This window comes from Equus caballus, chromosome 7, assembly GCF_041296265.1.
Source record: "Equus caballus isolate H_3958 breed thoroughbred chromosome 7, TB-T2T, whole genome shotgun sequence".
NCBI classification, from domain to species: domain Eukaryota; kingdom Metazoa; phylum Chordata; class Mammalia; order Perissodactyla; family Equidae; genus Equus; species Equus caballus.
The window spans coordinates 79,629,358-79,653,743 of NC_091690.1; the positions used below are offsets into that span (position 1 = coordinate 79,629,358).

The following is a 24,386-nucleotide window of genomic DNA, read 5'->3' on the forward strand; positions in this document are numbered from 1 at the left end:
TGGCATGGGTGAGATTCTTTGGCTACTCCTCTTCAAATACAGTCCCTTTTGTTTTGAAGACCTGGAAACTAAAGGCCTAGCATTCTTGAAAAGACCATTCAAATGTCACTTCCCCTCAAAAGTCTACCCAAACTTCCCTGCCTATGTTAGTCATTTCTTCTAGATTCACATCCTATTTTATTGAAATAAGGTTTTCTTTTGCTTTCCTTTTTTCCTCTTTTTAAAGCTTGACTCCTATTGTAGATAAGCAGTGAGTAGTTTTAAAATTTTGTATCCCCTGTCTTGTACATAAGTCTAGTGAATGTAGGTTTTTAAATAAGATTCTTTCAATGACCATAGGAAAAAATGGAATTCCATCTTCTCCAGAAATCCATTCATAATAATTATTGTGGTTCGTTTACTAATTCCTCCATAATCCTTTTCCTTTGCTCTATTTACCATTTATTTTACTTGGACATGTTCTAAAGATAGCTGGCTGCTCTCTAAAGAAGTTTTAAGAATCTTGTCACGCAGCAGTGTAAATGCTTGTATAGAAGCTTTCTACATGCTCACTAGTTGAATTTGTGAATGGTGAACAAAGAAACCTCTGAAAATGCCGGTAGTAGTTGTTTACAGTATAAGAGAAACAGATTATAATTTTTCATTTTAACTACCCCCCTAATTTACTGTACTATTAAATCACATTTGACTTATACAAGTGATTAGGTACTAAGGGGCATATCAGAATGCCCAGGAGATTCCATCCATATTTACTGCAAGTTCCTGGCAAGACTCTGCAAGGAGAAATCTCCAGGATATTAGAATATATGTAATTTTCACCATATTTCTCATTAATTTTGGTCAAGAACTTTTTAATTTTGTGATCTTTTTCATTTCATACGTTTGATTTTAAGACTCTGTTTTTTTTTTCATATTCTAATAGTGGCGTAGTGATAGAAGATTATGTTAGCATGGCATTCTTTCCATTCTTCTCAATATCCCTGTCAGGCAGTGGAGAACAAGAGGGCTATAACATTTTTTTCAGCCCTGTTTGTTTTTCCCAGGCCATCCCCTCTTTATTCACCTGGATTTTGCCTTGAGTTTGCCATCCTATTCTCTATTCGCAGTTCTTCAAAATTTCGCCCATGCAGTTTTCTGGATTCCATCTCCACCAGAAGCAGGGAATTGACAACACTCTTAATTTCCAACTTATCTTTCCAATAGTTTCCTTAATATTTACCAAGAGACTATTAGCATCTACAGTTACTAGATTATTAGAAAATGTAGAATAATATTCACTGTAAAGAGAAAAAAAATCTAATTCCCACCTTGTACAGAAGGAAAATCACCTACCAATCTATTAAACTCACGAGGTATTAAGCTGGAAGAAGAATTTACGGTCTCACAACTCAGGTATGGCTTTCTGCAATTCTTCCTTTGATTTCATTATCTCATAATTCACAGATAAGTTTTAAGGCAGTTTTTCCCTTTTGATGCCTGTGATGAGTCCCCTCTGATATTAGAGTTTCCCACAACATAAAAGGTTGTGTCTTCTGCATTCCTTAAGGACGGAGTTCAACATGATGAAGGTTTTAATGAGAGTCCTTAGGCCACTGGAGACTACTATCTTGAGACTGCTGCTTTAGAAACCAGCACTCTTATGCTCTGTGGATTTATTATCCAATATGATGTCTTCAAAAATGTTTTAAAATCCTGATATACCACAGAGACTTTTTAGTGATATTTGCACTTATTCTCTGAATAAAAACTGAAATAATGGAAATTTAACTTGTTAAAAATATTTTTGGGGATGTAGGTCTATTCTCAGGGATATTTTACTTCCTGCACAATATCATTTATTTTATAATTCTGAAAATTTGCCAAATCCCTCATGAATCCTCTTCCCTATATACAAGACAAGGGAATGGCATGTCATAAGGAGCCATTGCCTGGGAAACATTCAGAAGAAGATGAGTAGGAAGAAGATCAACACACAGTATAAGCACTGTGACTTCTTTCTCCCAGGCAACTCTGCTGCAGAAGAGCTTGTTGCAGAGGAAAATCCCCTTTCCTCCAAATCCCCGATTCTGCACTGCCATACATGATATCCACACATGGCTCCCAATTGCCTCTCTCATCAGCTTGGCCTTCAGTCTTCCACCATCTTCCACCTAATGTGCTACCAAGTCTTATCTCCAGTGTCTGTTCTCCTAACCTCAATACTTGAGGCAAAGCAGTTAACACACTACCTCCTGATTAAATTGTGCACTTTCCTTATTCTGTATGCTGCTCTGCCTGAAAATCTCTTCTGCTAACTTCACTCACCCAAACTCTCACCCATTCTTTAAGGCTTAGCACAAATGCTACCTCATCCAAGAAGCCCCTTTCTTGAATAATATATAAAAAACAAAAAAGAAATTGCAATCATTAAGAATGAGTTTCGCAAGGAGAGACACATACTTTGAATGGTCTCCACTGGACACCAGAACACAATGATAACCAGTGTGGTATAGCAATCTAGGTAGCTGTAGATAATAATAAATTGGGACTTTTTAAATTATATAGATAGCTTTTTGTCTTTCCTTGATCTCCCTTAAAAGTTCAGTGAAGATTTCACTAAACTTTGAAAGCCAACTGCTAATGTATTCTTTCATGAACTACTCTTGGCTGAAAGGAAAGTAATTGATTGAAAATATCTGGGAATGCATGCCATCACTCCTGGGGGGGCTAAGGTCAACGATTGAATTAAACAGTGATTTAGAAACAACAACCACAAAAAAATCCTATTATTACAAGGTAGGACAACTCTGATACTTGTGGGATCAGACTAAAGGTATTCTTCAGCAGAGCCCACATCTTTTTCTGGCTTCTCCTCATGCCTCATCTTGCTTCTTTATCACCCTTAAAGTTTTCCCTGAGATCATTTCTCACTAAATCATATGCATAAGACTTACTTTCTGAGGTTTGGAGAACTTAAGTTTCAATGCATACACAGAAATGAAGACTGCATATACTCTTTTATGCAGTCAAAATTTAAAAAAAAATAAAGTATAAACATCAGATTCTAGTTACAGGCTAAGATTCCTTCTCCCAGAGGGACTACTTATAACCCTTAACCATCATTGCCAGCCATATGCTCATACAGACTGAATTTCTGTGGGTCTTATTGCGCTTGCTCCTCATGGTGCTCAGATTTCTGTTTCCTAATAAATGGTCTTGATTACTAGAGATTGGTATTTTTCCTTATGCATCTATTCATAAGACAATTAGTCAATTCTGAGTTCATATCATTGATTTGCTACGGATGCCTGTGATATGACCTGAAAGACAGAGGGGGCACATGCTGCTGCTGCTCTGTGTCACTCTCCCTTAAATCGTCAGTCCATATTTGCTATTATCTTCACCCACTGCTCTTCCAAATGCAATGAAAGTCAGTTACAGGAGAGTAATGTAAATAACACTGTCATTTCATTCTAGAAAATGGAGCTAAAGACAGCAGAAACCCTCCCCTCAATTTTGAAGATATGTGCATGCTACATTTTCTTCATAACACTATTAACCAGCTTCCTGGAAATATTCACATAGAACGTCAGTAATTTCATTCATTCTTTCATTCAAAAAATTATGTTGTGTGCTCTTATATTACAGGAAACAATAAGTTTTGGAGAGGGAACCCTCAGACACTGCTTGTGGGAGTGAAAACTGGGGCAGCCACTATGGAAAACAGTATGGAGATTCCACAGAAAATCAAGAATAGATCTACCATATGATCCAGCTATTCCACTGTTGGGTGTTTATCCAAAGATCTTAAAAACACAAGTGCAAAAAGATACATGCACCCCTACGTTCATTGCAGCATTATTCACAATAGCGAAGACTTGGAAGCAACCTAGGTACCCATCAAGGGAGGAATGGGTAAAGAAGATCTGGTATATATACTCAATGGAATGCTACTCAGTCATAAGAAATGATGATGTACAGCCATGACAACACGGATGGACCTTGAGAGTATTATGATAAGTAAAATAAGTCAGAAGGAGAAAGTCAAATACCATATGATCTCACTCATATGTAGAAGATAAACACAACAACAAATAAACACACAACAATAGAGATTGGATTGGTGGTTTCCAGAGGGGAAGGTGGGAGGGGGGAGGGTGAAAGAGGTATTTAGGCATATGTATGTGGTGGCTTATAATTAGTCTGTGCTGGTGAACGTGATGTAATCCACACAGCATTTGAAATATATTATGATGTACACCTGAAATTTATATAATGTTATAAACTAATGTTACCACAATAAAAAAGTAATATTATAAATAAAAAAGGAAGCTTCTGAAAAATAAAATAAAATAACAGTATTTTCATAGAAGATGACATTAAAAAGCTGAATCAGTGCTGACTTTTATTCTGATTAGGTTGGAAGAAAGTTAAATGTACTTTTCCAAAGACTTGATAAATATGTACCATTTCTCCACATTTGGACAATGACTCATGAGCAGCAATTAAATGTAGCTACCAGAACAACCCTCCAGTTCAGTCTAGTGGGAAAGGATGATTAATAACACAGACCAAGCTGTCCCCAGGGTGCCTCTTGGGAGGTAGATTGATTTACAGTGTCTACTGTTCAAAGTTTTGGCAAGGGGAAGGGACAAGAGAGTCAGGAAAGTGGTTTAAAATCAACAAGCAGCATCAAATTCCTGTAGGTCTTGTTGCTATTTCAAAGAAATTAGGCATTCAAAGTCCACTACATCTCCCTGCAAGAGTGGTAGTTTGCCATACTGGAAATGGGGTTCCAGGGATAGAAATCAACTGTTTCTTTCCATCTATAGAAGTGGAACAACACAAACATGGTGAATTTATCACAAAATGCTGGGCCACAAACATCTCCCACAGAGTTTTTCCTCCAGGACTGAGAGGGCCACAGGAAATAATGGGGAAAATATTACATTGTCATATTCTCCATCACTAGTTCCCCTGAGTATTATAAGGAAAGTAGGATTTATCATCAATACAAATGTAAAAGGAATAACAATCATACTGAGAGTTTCCAAATCTAGATGTGCCAGTTTCTCCTGAAGTTTTTGGTTTTTCCTATTGGAAAAGCCAGGCAGAAAATGGAATGGGTGGGAGTGAGAATGTATAACTTTCTTTTCTTCTCAACTCCTCAATCCCACATCCTTATCTCCTTGCTGTCTTCCTTTCCTTCCCTGACAACTGTGCCCGAAACTGAACCCCACATTGGATAGAAAGTTCTTGTGTTACATGCTGCCATCTGAGACACAGAGTGGCTATTTTAAGAACTGATAGAAATAGAAATGTGACTGGGTAAAATATTCTAAGTCACTTGAGTTAATTTCTGTCAAGGCTGTGCTGCAAAGCAATGCTTTCCATAAGTATATCATTCAGAAACTATCCTGGAAGTTTTCCTGAGAGCTCAAGACTTGATCAGGACATCAAGACAAAAATATGCCATTCTGGAATGGAGGAATCTCTCCATAACAATTTTGCCTCCAAGATACACCTGGAAAGGAGACTCTCAATGAATATCTCAAGCCTTAATTTACTGTCAAGTATAGGATAACTGTACAAATTTCAACTCTATAAATTTATTTATCATGTCTACTCATTGATATGGTAGCCTGGCAACCACTGAGACCTGGGGAAGACATCTGAAGATACAATTACTTGCAAAGAAGTTTTGAAAGCCATTCAGAAGTTGTTCTTACTTTTCCAAAATTTGAAAAAAAGGAATTGATGTTATTGATTGTCAACATTTTGATTCCTCCCTTGTACCAGACTATGAGTACATAACAAGTAAACATTTTACAGATGATGTTTCTTATATTCCTGTAGGTTAGAACATAAGCAATTTCCTCGTATTTCCCTCTTTTATGAAGATCCTGACAATCAATTAGAGAATGGATGTCAAATGAGAAGACTTCATAAAGATATGTTGGCTTAATCTGTGGCATTTATACAGATTCTCCTACTAGAACCTTTCTCCTCATCACTCTGAGCCCTAACCTTCAATTTAAAGGAATTGGCTCCCTTTTCTCAGGCTCTCTCCTTAAGAGTTGTCTTACACTTGTCAAGGTGCCCTTGGTTAAAGTCCAGAAAGAGATTTTTACAATAATTTCAAAGTCTTGACCTCAAGAACCTCAGAACTTTTGGGTCAAAGATACCAAGGCCAACTGGAGGATGGACAATCATTCCACAGTGTGCACATTCCTTCTGTGGGGATTTTCTAGTTTCCCAGACTTGCAGAGTCTCCTCTTTGTGGTGATTTTATTCTCCTGTTTGAACATCCTGGCTGTAAATGTGTCCATAATGGTGACCATCAAGTTCAATCACAACCTTCACACCCCCATGGATTTTTTCCTCTGTGGCCTGTACTTTTCAGAAAACTGTATCACTATGGTGATCCTCCCCCACATGTTAGTGAACTTGCTGTCAGACAGCAAGACCATTTCTCTTCCTCAGTGAGCTACATGGATGATTTTCTTCTTTGGCTTGCCAGGCAACAACTGCTTCATCATAGCTGCCATATCCTATGACCAATACACTGCTTTTCACAACTCACTGCACTACCTCATCTTGATAACCTGAAAGATCTTCTTTCAGCTCATGATGGGCTCTTGCGTCTTTGAGATTTTAATGTCTCTGGGAATTGCCTCGTAGCATTCAACTTGTCTTTTTGTGACTGCAATAGCATCCAGCACTTTTTTTTGTGACATTGCACCTGTGATCTCCCTTGCCTGTGATTATATCTTTTGTCAAAAAATGGTTCTTTGCATTCACTGACTTTGTGTTGTTGGGCAGGTTTATTTTAATTATGATTTCCTATGTCTTCGTTGTGTTCATAGTTATGAAGAAGCCTTCTGAAAAGAGGATGTATAAGGCCTTTTCCACTTCCTTTTTCCACCTCACTGTGGTGTCCATATACTATGGATTTGCTGGCTTTGTCTATTTGAGGCCAAGGACATTGACTCATTCCGTGAAGATATGCTGATGACTGTGATGTATACAGTGCTGACACCACTGCTTAGCCCCATTGTTTACAGTATAAGAAACAAAGAAATACAGATAGCCGTAAGAAAGCACTAGGCAGTGTCATTAGTGTCATTTGCCTGAGATGGCAAATAAAAGAGCCCAGAACATTTAAAAAGTACGGAACATTGGTAAATAGAAGTGGAAAAAGTGGAGTCCTTCTGATAGAAATCATTTTGTGTACAAAGCAATTAAAGTGTGTTCTAATTGCCTGATATACCCTACTCTCACTCTGTCCTACTACAAAGCCCAGATGTAGTGTTAATATTTTTTAAAATGTATGACACATATATATGTACTTATACATATATAGACACATATATGTATAAACACATGGACACATTTATGTAGTAAACATTTCAAAACATGTTTTAGGAGTCTATATTTTTATTACCTTTGTTGACTTTGGGAAGAAAAATTATTCTAAAATGAAAGAAAGAAAGAAAGAAAGGGAGAGAAGTGGGGAAGAGTAGAGAGAAAGATCACTAATTTACTTCATATAAAAAGAGGAGAACACACAAATTTAGAGTTGAAATAAGGGAATGACCATAGTACAGAGAAATTTTAAAGAATTTTACAAAAATACTTTTTTCAACTCTATTCACACAAATGTGGAAATTAGATTGGCATGGATGAATTTCTGGAAAAATTATCTTATTAAAGTATACCATATGATCTCACTCATAAGTAGAAGATAAAAACGACAAAAAAAACCCCACAACACATAGCATTGGAGATTGGACTGGTGGTTACCATTGGGGAAGGGGGGAGAGGGGAGGGAAAAAGGGGTGATTAGGGTCACATGTGAGGGGATGCACTATAATTAGTGTTCGGGTAGTGAACATGATGTAATGTATCCAGAATTTGAAATATGATGTACATCCGAAAAAAATAAAAATAAAAAAATAAATAAAATAAAATAAAATCCTTAAAATTAAAAAAAAGTGACCTAGAAAATAGGAAGTTTTAAAAAATTGATATATAATTTATATACATTTTGTAGATTTAAGGTGTACAATGTATTGATTTGATACATTTATATATTGCAATATGATTACCACTGTAGCATTAGCTAATACCTTTTTCATGCATATAATTATCGTTTCTTTTTTGTTGTGTGTAGTCTCTCAGCAACTTTGAAGTTTAAAATACAGTATTCTTAACTATAATCACTATTCTGTGCATTAACTCTCCAGAATTTATTTATCTACTAGTTGCAGCTATGTACCCTTAAACAACATCACCCCAATTCCCCCAACCCCAGCTCCCGAAAACCAGCACTTTAGTCTCTGTTTCTATGAGTTCGGCATTTTTAGATTCCACATATAAGTGAGATCGTATATTATTTGTCTCTCTCTGTCTGACACCGCACTTAGCATAATCCCCTCAAAGTCCATCCGTCTTGTTACAAATGGCAGGATTTCCTTCTTACTCATGGCTGAATCATGTTCCATTGCGTATGTATATACCACGTTTTCTTTATCCATTCATCTGTTGACAGACACTCAGGTGGTTTTCTTGTCTTGGCTATTGTGAATAATACTACAATAAGCATGGGAGTGCAGATATCTTTTCAATATCCTGTTTTCATTCCCTTTGGATATATGCCCAGGAGTGGATTGCTGTATTATATGGTAGTTCTATTTTTTTTTTTTTTTTGAGGAATTGCTATACTGTTTTCCATGGTGGCTGAGCCATTTGCATTCCCAAATTTGGTTCCGTTTTCCCTGTATCCTCACCAACACTTGTTATGTCTTGTCTTCTTGATGGTAGCCGTTCTAACAGGTGTGAGGTGATATCTCATTGTGGTTTTGATTTGCATTTCCCTGATAATTAGTGATGTTGAGCACCTTTTCATGTACCTGCCGGCCATTTGTATGTATTCTTTGGGGGAAATGTCTATTCAGATCCTCTTTCCATTTTTTAATTGGATTATTTGTTTTCTTGCTGTTAAGTTGTATGATTTCTTTATATATTTTAGATGTTAATTCCTTATCAGATATATGATTTGCAAATATTTTCTCTCATTTGCTAGCTTGCCTCTTCATTTTGTTTATTGTTTCTTTTGCTGTGCAGAAGTTTTTTGATTTATGTAGTCCCACTTGTTTATTTTTGCTTTTGTTGCTTGTGCTTTGGTGTCATATCCAAAAAAAATCATTGCCAAGAACAGTGTCAAGTAGTTTCTTCCCTTTGATTTCTTCTAGGAGTTTTACTGTATCAGGTCATATGCTTAAGTCTTCAATCCATTTCAAATTAACTTTTGTGAGTGGTGTAAGATAGGGTTCTAATTTCATTTTTCTTCATGTGGTTATCCAGTTTTCCCAGCACCACTTGTTGCAGACACTGTTTTTTCCCCTATTGAGTGTTCTTGGCTCCCTTGTCTAACATTAGCTGACTGGATACGGTGGGGGTTATTTCTGGTCTGTTCATTCTTTCCCATGTCAAAATCTTGGAATTATATAGAAAAGTCTAAGAGCTATTCTTCTCCTTCCACATAAACTATATGGCTAGATGTTTTCATAATTAACTTCTTCAAGCCCTCAAAAAACAAATAATTCAAATGCTGTTCTATTGAGTTAGAACACAGGTAAAGATAAATAGCTTCTAATTTATGATATCTACATCCATGGTAGGTTTTATATGTAACTGCAGTCTGATTGATGCCATTGTAGTAAGGTTCTCATGTAGATTGTCGAAGGTGTTAGAAACTGCAAGGAGATCCAGGCATTTTGAGGTCACATTGCCTAATGGTACATCCGTATGGTGAAGAACATTACTAACACTGTGGTGGGCCTCATGGGCTGATACATGGAAAGGACCAAGAAGCCAGTGGCAAAATCTCTAATAAATGAGAGGAAAGTGAGTAGTCAGTAAAGGACTCTGAGGACGATTGTTTATTGTTTCATAGCTGGATAATATTGGCATCAACGAGTGAAATGTTTTGTCATAAAGATGCAAATAAACAATTTAGAAATATGGTAAGAAGTTAGGAGAATGTCAGCATTGTGTGCTGGTGCCTGTAGAATATGACAGTGAGCAAGTTCTCTTCAATAGAGCTGAGAAGCAGATGTGCCCTTCCCAAACAGCTAGGCTTAGTTAAGAGGAAGAGGTAGAGACTGTACTCTGTGAAAAGTTGATGGGTGGAGTGCAGAGAAGGTTTCAGAATGAAGGCAAAACAACTTAGGAGAAATCCCTGCAAAGATAGAAGAATCTCAAGAGAGGAAGCATGGAGTTGTGCTAGATTGAATGCAGCTGAAGAGAGCTTCCAAACAGCATGCAACTGGAATTCTTATCAGCTTCATTGATTAGAGATGGTGCCAGAGCCTATTGGGTCTCCAGCTCTCTCTGCTTAATGTTGAATTATAATTTGGCTAGAAGTTCTCTGACCATCCATTTCACGAACTTCTTCATTCCATTTTCAAAAATATTTCCTGCTAAGCATTAAATTCTAAATCTACTCATATAATTTTTTTTAACTATTTGATTTCATTAATTATTTTGAGTCTCAATTTTGGCTTTTTCCACTCAGTATAATTCCCTGGAGATTCATCAAGGTGGTTGTGCATATCAACCCTACGTTTCTCTCTATTACTGAGTGGCATTGTACCACAGTTTGTCTCACTACACATTCATTGAAGGGCATCAGTGTGGTGTCCAGGTTTTGGCTATTACAAATAAAGTTGTTACAACCATTCATGTACAGGTATTTGATGAACATAAGTTTTTATTTCTCTGGGAAAAATGTCAAAGAGTGCAATTGCTGGTTCACATAATCATCACATGTTTAGTTTTTATATAAGAACATACCAAACTGTTTTTCAGGATGGCTGCACTGTATTACATTCCTAACAGCAATATATGAGTGATTCAGTTTCTCTACATCCTTGCCAGCATTTGGTATTTTCATTATTTTTTATTTTAGCCAACAATTTGGATCACTAACAACAATTCATTGTTTAGTGATCTCTCATTGTGGTTTCAATTTGCATTCACTAATGGTTAAGGATTTTGAACATACTTCCCTGAGCTTATTTGTCCTCTGTATGTCCTGTTCTGTGAAACATCTGTTCATGTTTTGGAATTTTTCATTTGTTTGTTTATTGTATTTAATTGAGGCATACTTGGCATATAGCATTATATTCGTTTCAGTTGTACAACATAATGATGTGATATTTGAATATATTGTGAAATGACCAGCACAGTCTAGTTAACATCCATCTCCATACATAATTATAATCTTTTTCTTATGATAAGAACTTTTAAGATCTAATCTCTTAGCAACTTTTGCATATGCAATACAGTATTATTAACTCTAGCCACCATGCTATACATTACACAACCAGGACTTATATATTTTTTAACTGAAAGTTTGTACCTTTTGATCACCTTCATCTATTTTACCCACGCCCCACATCCCTCCTGTGGCAACCACCAATCTGTTTTCTGTATCTATGAGGTTTCTTTTTGTAGATTCAATGTATAAGTGAAATCATACAGCATTTGTCTTTCTCTATCTGACTTATTTCACTTAGCATAATGCCCTCAGTGTCCATCCACATTGTCACAAATAGCAAGATTTCCTTCTTTTTATGGCAGAATAATATTCTATTGTATATATATACACACACATCTTCTTTATCAATTCATCCATTGGTGGACACTTAGGTTGTTTCCATGTCTTGGTTATTGTAAATAACATGGCAATGAACAAGGGAGTGCAGATATCTTTTGGAGTTAGTGTTTTTATTTCCTTCAGATAAATACCCAGAAGTAGAATTGCTGGATCACATGGTAATTCTATTTTTAATTTTTTGAGGAACCTCTGTACCGTTTTCCATAGTGGCTGCACCAGTTTACATTCCCACAATAGGGCACAAGCGTTCCTTTTTATTCACATCCTCACCAACACTTGCTATATCTTGTGTTTTTGATTATGACCATTCTAACAGATGTGAGATGATATCTCATGATGTTGATTTGCATTTTGATTTGCCTGGTGTACACTATAAATTCTGCCCTTTTTAAAATCAGATTGTTTTTGCTGTTAAGTTGTATGAGTGCTTTATATATTTTAGATATTAATCCTTTATCAGATATGTGGTTTGCAAATATCCATTTTGTAGGTTGCCTTTTTCTTCTATTGATCATTTCCTTTGCTATACAGAAGCTTTTTAGCTTGATATAATTCCACTTGTTGATTTTTGCTTTCGTTACATCACTTTTGGTGGCAAATCCAAAAAATCATTGCCAAGACCAATGTCAAAGAGATTACCACCTTTGTTTTTTTTTTTAGGAGTTTTATGGTTTCAGGTCTTATGTGCAAGTCTTTAGCCTGTTTTGAGTTAATTTTTGTATATGGTGTAAGATAGGAGTCCAGTTTCATTCTTTTGCATGTGGCTGTCCAGTTTTCCCAACATCATTTATTGAAGAAACTGTCCTTTCCCCATTACATATTCTTAGGACTTTTGTCACAAATTAACTGACCATAAATGTATGGGTTGATTTCTGGGCTCTCTGTTCTGTTCCATTGACATATGTGTCTGTTTTTATGCCAATACCATACTGTTTTGATTCCTGTAATTTGTAACATAGTTTGAAATCAGGGAGCATGAGGCATCAGATTTGTTCTTCTTTCTTAAGATTGCTTTGGCCATTTAGGGTCTTTTGTGGTTCCATACCGCTAAATTTTAGGATAGTTTGTTCTATTTTTGTGAAAAATGCCATTGGAATTTTGATAGAAATTGCATTGAATCTGTAGATTGATTTGGGTATATTGTATTTTAACAATAGTAATTCTTCTAACCCATGCTCACAGAATATCTTTCCATTGATTTACGTCTTCAGTTTCTTCCATTATTGCCTGATAGTTTTCAATGTACAGGTCTCTTATTTCCTTGGTTAATTTTATTCCCAGATATTTTATTCTTTTTGATGCAATTTTGAGTGGGATTGTTTTCTTAATTTCTCTTTTTGATAGGTCACTATTAGTATATAAAAATGCAACTGATTTTTCATATTGATTGTATATCCTCCAGCTTTACTGAATTCATCTATTAGTTCTAACAGCTTTTTGGTGGAGTCATTCGGGTTTTCTACATATAACATCATGTCTTCTTCAAATAGTGACAGTTTTACTTCTTCCTTTCCAATTTGGATGACTTTTTTTCTTTTTATTGCCTAATGGCACTGGGATTCATAATTATATTCTTATCAATATACACAAATATATAGTTATATCCATCTTTACCTTCCTTATATTGGTTAGACCTTCTTTTAAAAAAATTAATGATAAGGTCAATAAAACTCACTATAAAAACTAAACATTTGTCATTTTTGGACCTCTCTATTGCATGTTGATATTTTATTTGCTAAATATTTCCTATTCATTTTATAATTCTCTCCCTTGTACAACCCTAGGTTTTATATTCGTATTATTTTCTACCTATTCAACTTAATGCAAATGTTATTAATTTTAGCCTTTTTCATTTTCTAGTATTTCTAGTATAAGTTTCCTTTCAAGAACTGATATACTTACAGCACAAATTTTTATATGTATTATCCAGTTGTTTTCTAATTTCCATTTGATTTTTTTTCTCTGACTCACGAGTTATTTAATTGGGTAATAATTCATTTCAAATGTATGGGTATTTTCTAGTTATCTTTTTGTTATTGATTTCCAGGTTTATTGAATTATGTTTACAGAAGATATTTTATGAAAATGAAAACTACTAAAAGTAGGTTGAGACGATTTATTTTCTAACATCTGATCAATTAAAAAATACACTATTGAAAAATCATGTATTTTCTGCCATTGGTTGTTGTGTTTATGTATGTTCTATATGTGTTCAATGTTGTCAATCTTGTGGTTCAGATTTTGCACATCATGCTGCTTAAGAAGCACCTCATACTGCTTAAAATCCACTATGAATAATCAGATTTTTACTTTTTCATTTGGTTTAGCTAAGAGCTGAATTTTAGACATTTCCCCAGCTATTAATTTTTTTCTTAACTTAAAGGTTAACATATACCAATAACATTTGTGTAGACATCCCAAATAATTGTTATAAAAACCATCAAGACCATCCAAGAAAATATAATTTCATTAAACCTATATTATCAGCATAGGTTCACAAGTAAATAAGTATGTAGTTTTGGCAAAGGAGTCTACAAGTTTGCCAAAGAAATACTAGAAGATTGTCAAAGATTTTATGTAGTAGTGCCTCTTTTATAAAATCCAAATATATTTCATAATTTCTCTGAGAACCCTGTATGTTGAATGCCGGGTAGGTGGCCAGTTTCTCAAATAGCCTCACACAGGGCCCTTATGTTCTGACTGTGATGCAGTACAGAATCCTAAACAGTGCATTGCTTCAGAACTCTGTAGACAACATGGCATTTAATACCCCAGATGACATGCATCATCCTCTTTATGGTAAAGGGTTAACAAAATACTTTGATTTCTCTAATGACTAATTTGACCTTCATGAACTTCCTGTTTTGCCTATATCCTGATGAAAATGCAGCATTGCTTATAATAAACATGATTCTTTAATTGGAAAATGCATCTAGACTGGTAGGACAATATATGAAATATATTCTGTTTTATGCTTTATGTCTCCTTGACTGCAGTGATTCTGATAAGTGGAAACTATGCTTGTAGGGACCCTGGAACTATACCTGGCAGTATTATAAGATATATTAGTTCCAATTATGGTCATGAGGCTCCAAAGCTAGGATGTGCTTCCGCTGTCTCTTAGGATCCAAAGTGAAAATCTGTCAGGATTATGCTCACCACAGAGAAATGCCTGGTATAACTGCTAGCAAGGTGCATTTTTCAGTTATGCTGTTCTATATGATTGTTTTGCATACTTTAGTGGTTATTTTTGGTTTTCATTGATTCTTTGTATTTTCAGAAATTGTCCTTTATCTCTTCAAACAAAGTAATATTATAGTCTGTGTCTATTAACTCACGTATCTTAAATCTTAGTGGTTCTGTTTCTGTTGTCTGTTGTTTCCACTAGCTCTCATGTTGCGTATCTTGCTTCCTTTTGTGCTAGTCATTATTTCTCACTGGGTGCTGGTTATTCTATTTGGATAATTGTTGGTAGGAATAATTGAGGCTTGAGTTGTTTGTTCGCTTATTCAGTTCACCCTGAGGCACCACCTGTCCTTGTCCATCTTATATCCAAGTTCAAGGCTTGAGACGCTCTAGATCTTCAGGGCTGCACACCTGGGCAAGACTTGGTCATTCCAAGTTTCCTCTTATCTGAGGATATATGTGAGGAGTATCAGTCAGAATTCTCATCTGGACATGTGCTGGGTTTTGGCATGATCTCCTCTCATTCCAGAAGAACTCTAAATCCACAGCCCAGGTTGAGAACACTCCCTTCTGGCTTGTCAAATTCTCTCATTGCAAAAGCATTTTTGAGTTTTGGGTCTACTTCTCTGGGGCCAGTTTCTTGTGAGGCAATTTCTTATTATTCTGTAAACTCTAATGTGATATTTAAGACATGGTTAACATTTTATCATTTGTTTTAGTTGTGCTCACCATGGGATTGATTAAAATTACCAAGCCTGCCATAGTTGGAACAAAAGCCTGAAAGGTAAATTATATGCTTGTGAGTGGAAGATTAGATATGCACAAATGTACACAGGTAACACTGTATCTAACAGGAAGTGTCTTAACCTCCTGCATCCCTGCTCAGATGTTATCTTCCCAGTAAGGTCTGCACTTGTACTTCCGGCCCCAGCATGTTAATCTCTGTTACTTTGATTTGTTTTTTCTTTCTCCATAGCACGTATCCCTTTAGAATAGTTTGAATCACTAACTTGCTAGTTTTATTGCATCTCTGCTGCTATATGATAAATTCCACAAGGGCAGATATACCAAATGCTTATCACTTATATTTTCAATGGCCTTAGATAGTCTCTGGAATATAAGAATAACCCAGTATAACTTTTGAATGTATGAAAGAACAAATGAATGCGTGAAATGATTAATGGCTTATGAGTCTGTCAGCAAAAAGATAGAATTTGTGTCTGAAACACTACAGAGGGGACAGGAACAATAAATAAATGTGGTTGTCATCTGTACATAGAGATTGATTAAGCCTCTCCAGACAGCAGTAACATATTCAGGGGAGAGACAATCCAGTTCCTTCCAGCTTCCTGAGCATGCTGTGGGCCTAACCATGAAAAAGTCACTCCAAGAGTTTGTTCCACTCAGTCCCTGAGGAGTTCGGGAACCCTGTTTATTCCCACAGAGAAGTCACCTGTTTTAACCTGACAGAATTCACAGGTCAGAAGAGACATCCATTCTGTTCTTCTCTGAGGACCCCCTATATGGTGACTGGAACCAGAGATCAGGTACACAGGCCAGAGTTTTATGGGTCCACAAAGCCCATCCTCAGCCGATAACCTTCCTGCAAGAAATCACATCCACCAATTTTCTATCTGGTTCCACTTTTTTCTTTCCACTCTGAATGTACTTAGTCATAATTATAATTATCACACTAGTTAAAGGATAAACTGCTGTCAAAAAAATGGACAATATCTTAAAGGTTTGGGGGTAAAATAACCTTAACTTATCAGAGAAAAGCTATGGAACAAAAAACATGAATAACATTTTTGAAAGATTTCAACACATTAGATTTTTTTTGGTGAACCAATATGTGTTTCTCATTGTGAATTTAATTGAATTTTATTAAAGGTAATTCACTATAGGCTTCTGATTTACAATTTGGTATTAGGAACTGCACCCCATACCATTACTAAAAAAGCTTCATACTGGCTAATGACATATGGACCAATATATTTAGACCACAGACACTCTTTGACCTTTCATTATTATATATGGTATATTACTACATCAAATACTATAAAATAACACATTAATTAAGAAAATGTTTTTCTAGCAAGCTCTCTCTTCAGAGCCCCCTTAATCTCATTGTTCCTGAGGCTGTAGATGAGGGGGTTCAACATGGGGACAACCATCATGTAGAACACAGACACCACCTTGTTCTGGTTAGTTGAGTAGCAAGACTTGGGCATCACATAAATGAATGTGACTGTCCCATAGTACAGAGTGACTGCTGTGAGGTGCGAAGTGCAGGTAGAGAAGGCCTTGTGGCGCCCCTCAGTGGAGCGCATCTTCAGGATGGTGATGAGGATGTAGATGTAGGAGACGGCTATGACAAACACCGTGACCACAATGATGGAGCCAGAAGTAAATGAGGGGACAGCTGCAGGGATACTGATATCAGAACAGGAGAGTTCAACTAAAGGAGCAAAATCACAGAAAAAATGATTGACTTGATTTGGTCCACAAAAGACTAAAGAATAGAAGCAAACAGTAAAAGAGCAAGCATTGAGAAAACCACCCACATAAGCCACTACGAGTAACTGGACATAGACTTGTGTGGACATTTTGGTGGAATAAAGCAGTGGGCTGCAGATTGCCACAAAACGATCATATGCCATGGCAGCCAGGAGGAAGCACTCCACTGTCCCAAAGAAAATGACTGAACCAAGCTGATTGGCACATCCAAGGTAGGAGATGGTATTTCTCTCCACCAGGAAGTTTACAAGAATATTGGGAGTGACAGAAGATGATAAACCCATGTCAGCAAAAGCCAAGTGACTCAGGAAAAAGTACATAGGATGATGGAGCTGAGATGAAATTCTGATAAGAATGATTGTGCTGAAATTGCCGGATACAGTCACCAGGTAGATACATAGGATGATCATGAAGAGGATGACTTGAAGGATTGGGTCATCAGTTAAGCCCAATAAAATAAACCCTGTCACTTCAGTGTGGTTCCCTTCCCCCAGGGAATCCATGAGACAGTGTAGCTGCTACCAAAATGAAGCTGTGAGGAAACATTACATTAAAAAGGTTGTAAACTTTATGGTTTCAATTTTGTTAATACACATATGGGAAGTCATTATAAATAAAGATATTGAATCATCAGTGCATATTTACATGCAATGATGAGGCTCTGTATTTTTAGAATTATTTTTAACAGAAATTCCAGAAACTTCCTTCAAATAATGTCACTTTTTCTTTTTATATCATATTGTTTCCACATGTGCGCTTAAAGTGGCTTTGAGGTCAAAGTATAAATAACATAAGACAGAAGAAAATTACAAATAAGCCCAGTGAGTAGATCAAATATGCATATATATGTACAACTTCATATATATATATATATATACACACACACACAGGATTTTATAATACAGATTTTAGTAATACCAAACACTACATGTTTACCAAAGGAAAGCATAGGGTTAAGAATTTTATATATACATATAGATGTATATTTCTGTTTCACTATCCATAAAATAGTATTAATTACTCTCATTAGTATTTGATATATGAGTTAACTGAGTGTGAAAGAGGTAGCGTAACTTGCACAAGGTTACATGGCAAGTGGTGGAGTCAAAGTATGAAGTCCAGGAAGAATGACTGTCTATTCCTCTAGAAACTATACAATAAATGAAATTAAATAAAATTATCATGAAGTCAGTACATCTGACAATAAGTGGAAAACAGATTTTCCTTTAAGGCTTCTAGCAGTTATGTATAGAAGAGGCACTTGGTTATTTACATATTTCACAATATCAACCAGTTAAATAAAAATTTTTTAAAAGAAGAAATAAAATTGTTCTTGATACTAACCCACAAAGGAATTTCAAATTGCAGTTATAAATGAGGTCATTTATTGTAAATTTATTGGATATTTAAAAAATATTTGTATTTCAAAATATCATTTTTATCAAGTAATTTGAAATAGTGTAATCACTATTCAAAAAGCATGGTTGACTGGGGACAAACAAGGAATCCTGGTAACTTAGATTATGCCTGTTTATTCACATGAACTCTTGGTGGAGACAATAATTCAGCCAAAGTTGCTAACTAGCTGATTGTTTAATTACATCTTCCCTGTTTCCCAAGCATGACTTCTGAGAACAGATATAATTTCAGGGAGTAAAGTGTTCTCAAATGGTAAATGAAAATCAGTACATCAGATTCATTAACAAAAGTTAAAATCTTACCTCTTAGAATAAGAACTCATTCACCTTTCAGTAGCAGATTAAAGTCATTGTGGATATATAGCTCTCTTTTATTTTTGTATGCCTTTGGGGATAAATCTCTGAAGATTCTAGAGATTCAAATGTGAGATCAAAAGCATCATGGAGCATCCTTATGTTTTGTAGTGGATATTGAGCAATTGAATTGACACATAAAAAAACAATTACTCTTTCTGAATTCTGTCAATTCTCAAGTGGCCAATTTATTCTTTTACTTCTATCTAGGTGCATAGTTATATAACTTTCATTTAATAATCATTAGAGAATATAATATAATAAATTGTCTTAAAGGTAAGTATTGGTCTGAAGTTTATTTTGCTATTTCTGATTGAGAAATACTTGGTTCCAACTTTCAGGTATAAAAAGATAATTGTAGCTTTATCCATTCAATATGTGTTTATTGATAGGTATTTTGTATCGATATCTGTGAGACATACCATTGATTAATTAGGGGGAATACGAGATGGAAGTTGACGTAAAGTTGAATTCTAAATGACAAAATTTTTTGAGACATCTACATTAACTGTCAGATCAAAAGTAAGAAAATAAAAGTCTTCAAAGTCATGTAGAGAACTATAAAGGAAAAAAGGGTTTGTATGACTTCCAGACAAGAAATATTCTCTTGTGTCAATAACCTCAAAGTGTTGCCTCCTGAGTAGTGCCTTCTGGTGTAGGTGGATGGTGGTGGAATACAGGGATCTTCAACCCTAAGATTCAATCTTACCCTAATTCGCTTGCTAATCCTAACTTTATTATCATCTATCCCAACCCCTGAAGACCTACTTTTGAGGAACTTGGGCTTGCCATCAACAAAATGATAAGAACATTCATTCAGGGCTTCCTTTTTTCCAAGAAGTATGATTAACAGTTTATGCAAACTTAATCCTCACAAGAATTTCATGATGTAAGTACATGTGTTATCCTCATTGATCAGATGGGAGAACTGAGACTGAGGAATTAAAATACTTGTGGTGGGTGATTCTGACCCACATGATCAGTTTCCCACTTCCAGTGCTGCCACAACATCTCCACTTCAACGCTCAAGTCCTCCCCTGAAAACTAAGACCTTCTGGAAATCACGAACTGCCTAATCAGTCCACAGGCAAGTGCATCCCGGTGTGGAAGCAGTTTAGTTCCCAGGAGCAACCCCAGCCACTGTAGACAGGAATTTAGTGCATAAACGTTCTTCCCCCAACCTTCAGCTGGACAGTTCTAAAAGGCAATCTCTGAGCTTCTCAGATGTCTTAGTGGAATCAAGCCATTATTGCTACAGAAGTGTTCTTGATCATACAACCAGGAAGGAGGACATCAATGGGAAAACGGAAATCTCTGATTTGCAGGAATACTTGAAAAGAATCTAAAATGGTAAATAGCTGGTTTAATAAAAAATACTGTATTCCTCTTAATCCCTTTAAAATGCATAAAACTCTAGAAATAAAAATTATGATATTGTCTTCTGGAGACTTTATGTATAAAGACATAAGACATATGATAACTATAACATAAAGATGGAGGGAGAAAAATAAACATATAAGGACTCATAGTCCTTCTATTATCTGTAAATTACTATGTTATTAACTCTAAGTAAACTGAAAATTTAAGAACATATATTCTTATCATGAGAACAACCACTAAAAAAGTAATGCAAAGAGGTATGCCTGAAAGGTCAATGGAAAAATTTAAATGGGATTTTTAACATTGAAATCATCTAAAAGTGTCAGAAAGAGAGAGGAGTTGAATAATAACACAAACAACAAAAACTGATAGAGAATATCTATGAAAAACTTTCAGCTAAGATCATTATTAATGGCAAAATATTAAATGACTTTCATATAAATATTTTCAAAAGGCTAGGTGGTCCATCCTCAGCACCTCTATGGAAGTTACATTATACAGGAATTTCCAGGGATTGAAATAAGGCTAGAAAAGTAATAAAAATATTAAAAACGAAACAGGACGAAGTGAAATTGTCTCCACCTGTAGATAAATGTCCATGTAGAAAATTCTAAGAAATCTACAAAACATAGACTATAACTTATTTAATAAGATTGCAGGATAAAAATATAATATACAAAAATAATTTTATATTTGTATACTAGGAACAAACAATGGAAAGATTAAAACAGAAAAATACGTTTATAATATGCCAAAAACTATAAATATTTAGGAATAAATTTATGAAAAGTTACACAATACTTTATTAAGAATTAGGCAACACTGGGAGGAAGCTCAGTGGTGTAGCGGTTAAGTACACGTGGCCCACTTTGGGGGCCCATGGTTTGCTGGTTCGGATCCTGGACATGGACCTATGCACTGCTTATCAAGCCACGCTGTGGCAGGTGTCTCACATATAAAGTAGTGGAAGATGGGCACAGATGTTAGCTCTGGGCCAATCTTCCTCAGCAAAAAGAGGAGGATTGGTGGCAGATGTTAGCTGAAAGTTAACCTTCCTCAAAAAAAATATAGAACACTGCTGAGAGAAATAAAGAAAACACAAATAAATGAGTTGGAAGACCCAATTTCAGTAAGGGACCAATTCTTCAAAAAGGGATTATAGATTCTATGCAATATGGTGAAAAATTCTACAAGGAGTTTTACATAAATAGACAAGCTGATTATATGTGGATTTGCAAACTAGACAAAACAGTGGAAGTAATGTTAAAAAAACAAAAAAAAAGTTGCAGCATTAACACTACATGACTTCAAGAATTATCATAAAACTAAAGTAATCAAGACAGTATGGTACTGGTGAAATGATAGACATACCTATCAAAGGAAGAGAAAAGACAGACCAAAAATAGATCCACATATGTATTGGATATGTACATATATATATCAGTCAGCTTATTTTGGACTAATGTTAAATGCAATTCAATGGGGAAAGAGTTTTCATCATATATTACTTCAAAAACTTCACATTCTATGAAGAAAAAGAACAATAACCTTTATTTCATATGATACACAAAAATTAACTCAAAACCTATCATAGATATAAATGCAAAAGGCAAACCTATAACATTTCTAGGGCTAAATATATGATAAAATCTTTGTAATTTTAGAGTAGGCAAAGATTTTGTTAAATAGGGCACATAAACACTAGCAATACCAAATAAAAATGACGTATTCGACTTCATCAAACTTTAAAGTGTTAGCTCTTCAAACATGCAAAAAGAAATCTAGAACACTAAAAAGGAGAAAATGTAATACAAATACATGACAAAGGGCTTGTATGTATAATATATAAAGAACTCTTAGAATTGAATATGAATAAGACAAAAATCCTAATTTTTTTTTTTTTAAGGATTGGCACCTGGGCTAACAACTGTTGCCAATCTTTCCTTTTTTTCCTGCTTTATTTCCCAAACCGCCCCCCACCCCCGGTACATAGTTGTATATCTTAGTTGCAGGTCCTTCTAGTTGTGGGATATGGGACGCCGCCTCAACGTGGCCTGACGAGCGGTGCCACATCCGCGCCCAGGATTCGAACCCTAGGCCTCCGCAGCGGAGTGCGTGAACTTAACCACTCGGCCACGGAGCCGGCCCCCAAAATCTTAATTTTTTAAATGAGGAAAAGCTTTGAACACATACTTAAAAAGGGAGATATCCAATGAACTACTCAAATAACAAGTGGGCCGAGGACTTGGATAGACATTTTTCCAAAGAAAACATACAAATGGCCAACAGGCACGTGAAAAGATGCTCAACGTCACCAACCGTCAGGGAAATGTAAATCAAAACCACAATGAAATATCACCTTACACCTGTTAGTAGAGCTACTGTCAAAATGACAAAAAATAACAAGCAGTGTTAAGGATGTGGAGAAAAGGGAATCCTGGTACGTTCTTGGTAAGAACGTAAATTGATGCAGCCACTATGGCAAACGGTATGGAGGTTCCTCAAAAAATTAAAAATAGAACTATGATACAATCCAGAAATTTCACTTCTGGATATTTATCTTACAAGAAAACATTAATTTAAGGAGGTATGTACACCTCTTTTTCATTACATCATTATTTACAATAGCCAAGATATGGAAGCAACCTAAGTGTCCATAGTTAGGTGAATGGATGAAGAAGATGTTGTATATATATACAATGGAATGTTACTCAGTCGTAAAAAAGATTGAAATCTTGTCATTTGCAACAACATGGATGGACCTAGAGGGTACCATGCTAAGTGAAATAAGTCAGAGGAAGACAAATATTGTATGATTTCACTTACATGTGGAACCTAAAAAACAAAATAAACAAACAAAAAATGCCTGAAACAGACTCAAAGATACAAGAAACAAGCTCATGGTTACCAGAGGGGGGAGCAGTGGAAAGGCCAGCAAAATAGATGAAGAGGTGCCAGCCCCACAGCCTAGTGGGTAAGTTCAGTGCCCTCCACTTCGGTGGCCTGATTTGATTCTCAGGCACAGACCTACACCACTCATCAGCAGCCACGGTCTGGCAGTAACCTACTTACAAAATAGAGGAAGATTGGCACAGATGTTATCTCAGGGCGAATGCTACCCAGCAAAAAAAAAAAAAAAAAAAGACTAAGGGGATTAAGAGGTATAAACTTACAGTTATAAAACAAATAAGTTGTGGGGATGTAATGTACAGCATAGGGAATATAGTCATTAATATTTTAATAACTTTGTATGGTAACTAGACTTACTGTGGTGATCATTTCATGATATAAGCAAATATTGAATCACTATGATGTACACCTGAAACTAATAGGATGTTGTATGTCAATTATACTTTATTTAAAAAAGGAGATACACAAAAGATCAGTAAACACATGAGAAGATGCTTAACACCATGAGTTATTTGGGAAATTAAAATTAAAATGACAAAAAATGACATTATACAACCATTAGGATAGCTAAAATTAAAAAACAAGAAATGTTAGCAAGGTTTTGGAGCAAGTGGAATTCTCAATATCACACGTGAGAATGCAAAACCATACAACCATTCTGGAAAGCTATCCGCAGTTTATTAAAAGTGTAAACATGCACTTATCATATGACCCAGCATGCTCCACTTTATATTTACCCAAGACAAGTAAAACTGTACACGCATGCCCAGACTACTTGAATATTCATAGATGGCAGCTTTATTCACAAAAGCCTCAAAATGGAAATAAACTCGAAGCCCACTAATAAGTGAATGGATAAAAAAAGTGTATATCCATATAATAGAATACTACTACTCAGAAATAAAAATAAACAAATCATTCATATACAGAACATGAATGAATCTCAAAATAATTATGTT

The 24,386-nt window shown here is 35.5% G+C and overlaps 1 protein-coding gene and 1 pseudogene across 2 annotated transcripts; one reads left to right on the top strand and one right to left on the bottom strand.

The window, feature by feature from the left end:
• Positions 6,181–7,083, top strand: OR10AB13P (olfactory receptor family 10 subfamily AB member 13, pseudogene; annotated as a pseudogene).
• Positions 16,924–24,134, bottom strand: OR5P2 (olfactory receptor family 5 subfamily P member 2). Of its 2 annotated transcripts, XM_070272181.1 has the most exons (2): positions 24,128–24,134; positions 16,924–17,849 (listed from the first exon to the last, which is right to left on the bottom strand). In XM_070272181.1, the coding sequence occupies exons 1-2, from the start codon at positions 24,132–24,134 to the stop codon at positions 16,924–16,926; spliced, it is 933 nt and encodes a 310-aa protein (XP_070128282.1). The 2 variants fall into 2 exon arrangements, with proteins under 2 accessions (XP_070128282.1, NP_001378381.1); NM_001391452.1 differs by lacking the exon at positions 24,128–24,134 and having other exon boundaries at positions 16,924–17,868.
• Positions 24,135–24,386: the final 252 nt, after the last annotated feature.

Coding starts and splice junctions, on each gene's coding strand:
- OR5P2 (NM_001391452.1), bottom strand. CDS start 17,868: ATGGATTCCCTGGGGGAAGGGAACCACACTGAAGTGACAGGGTTTATT.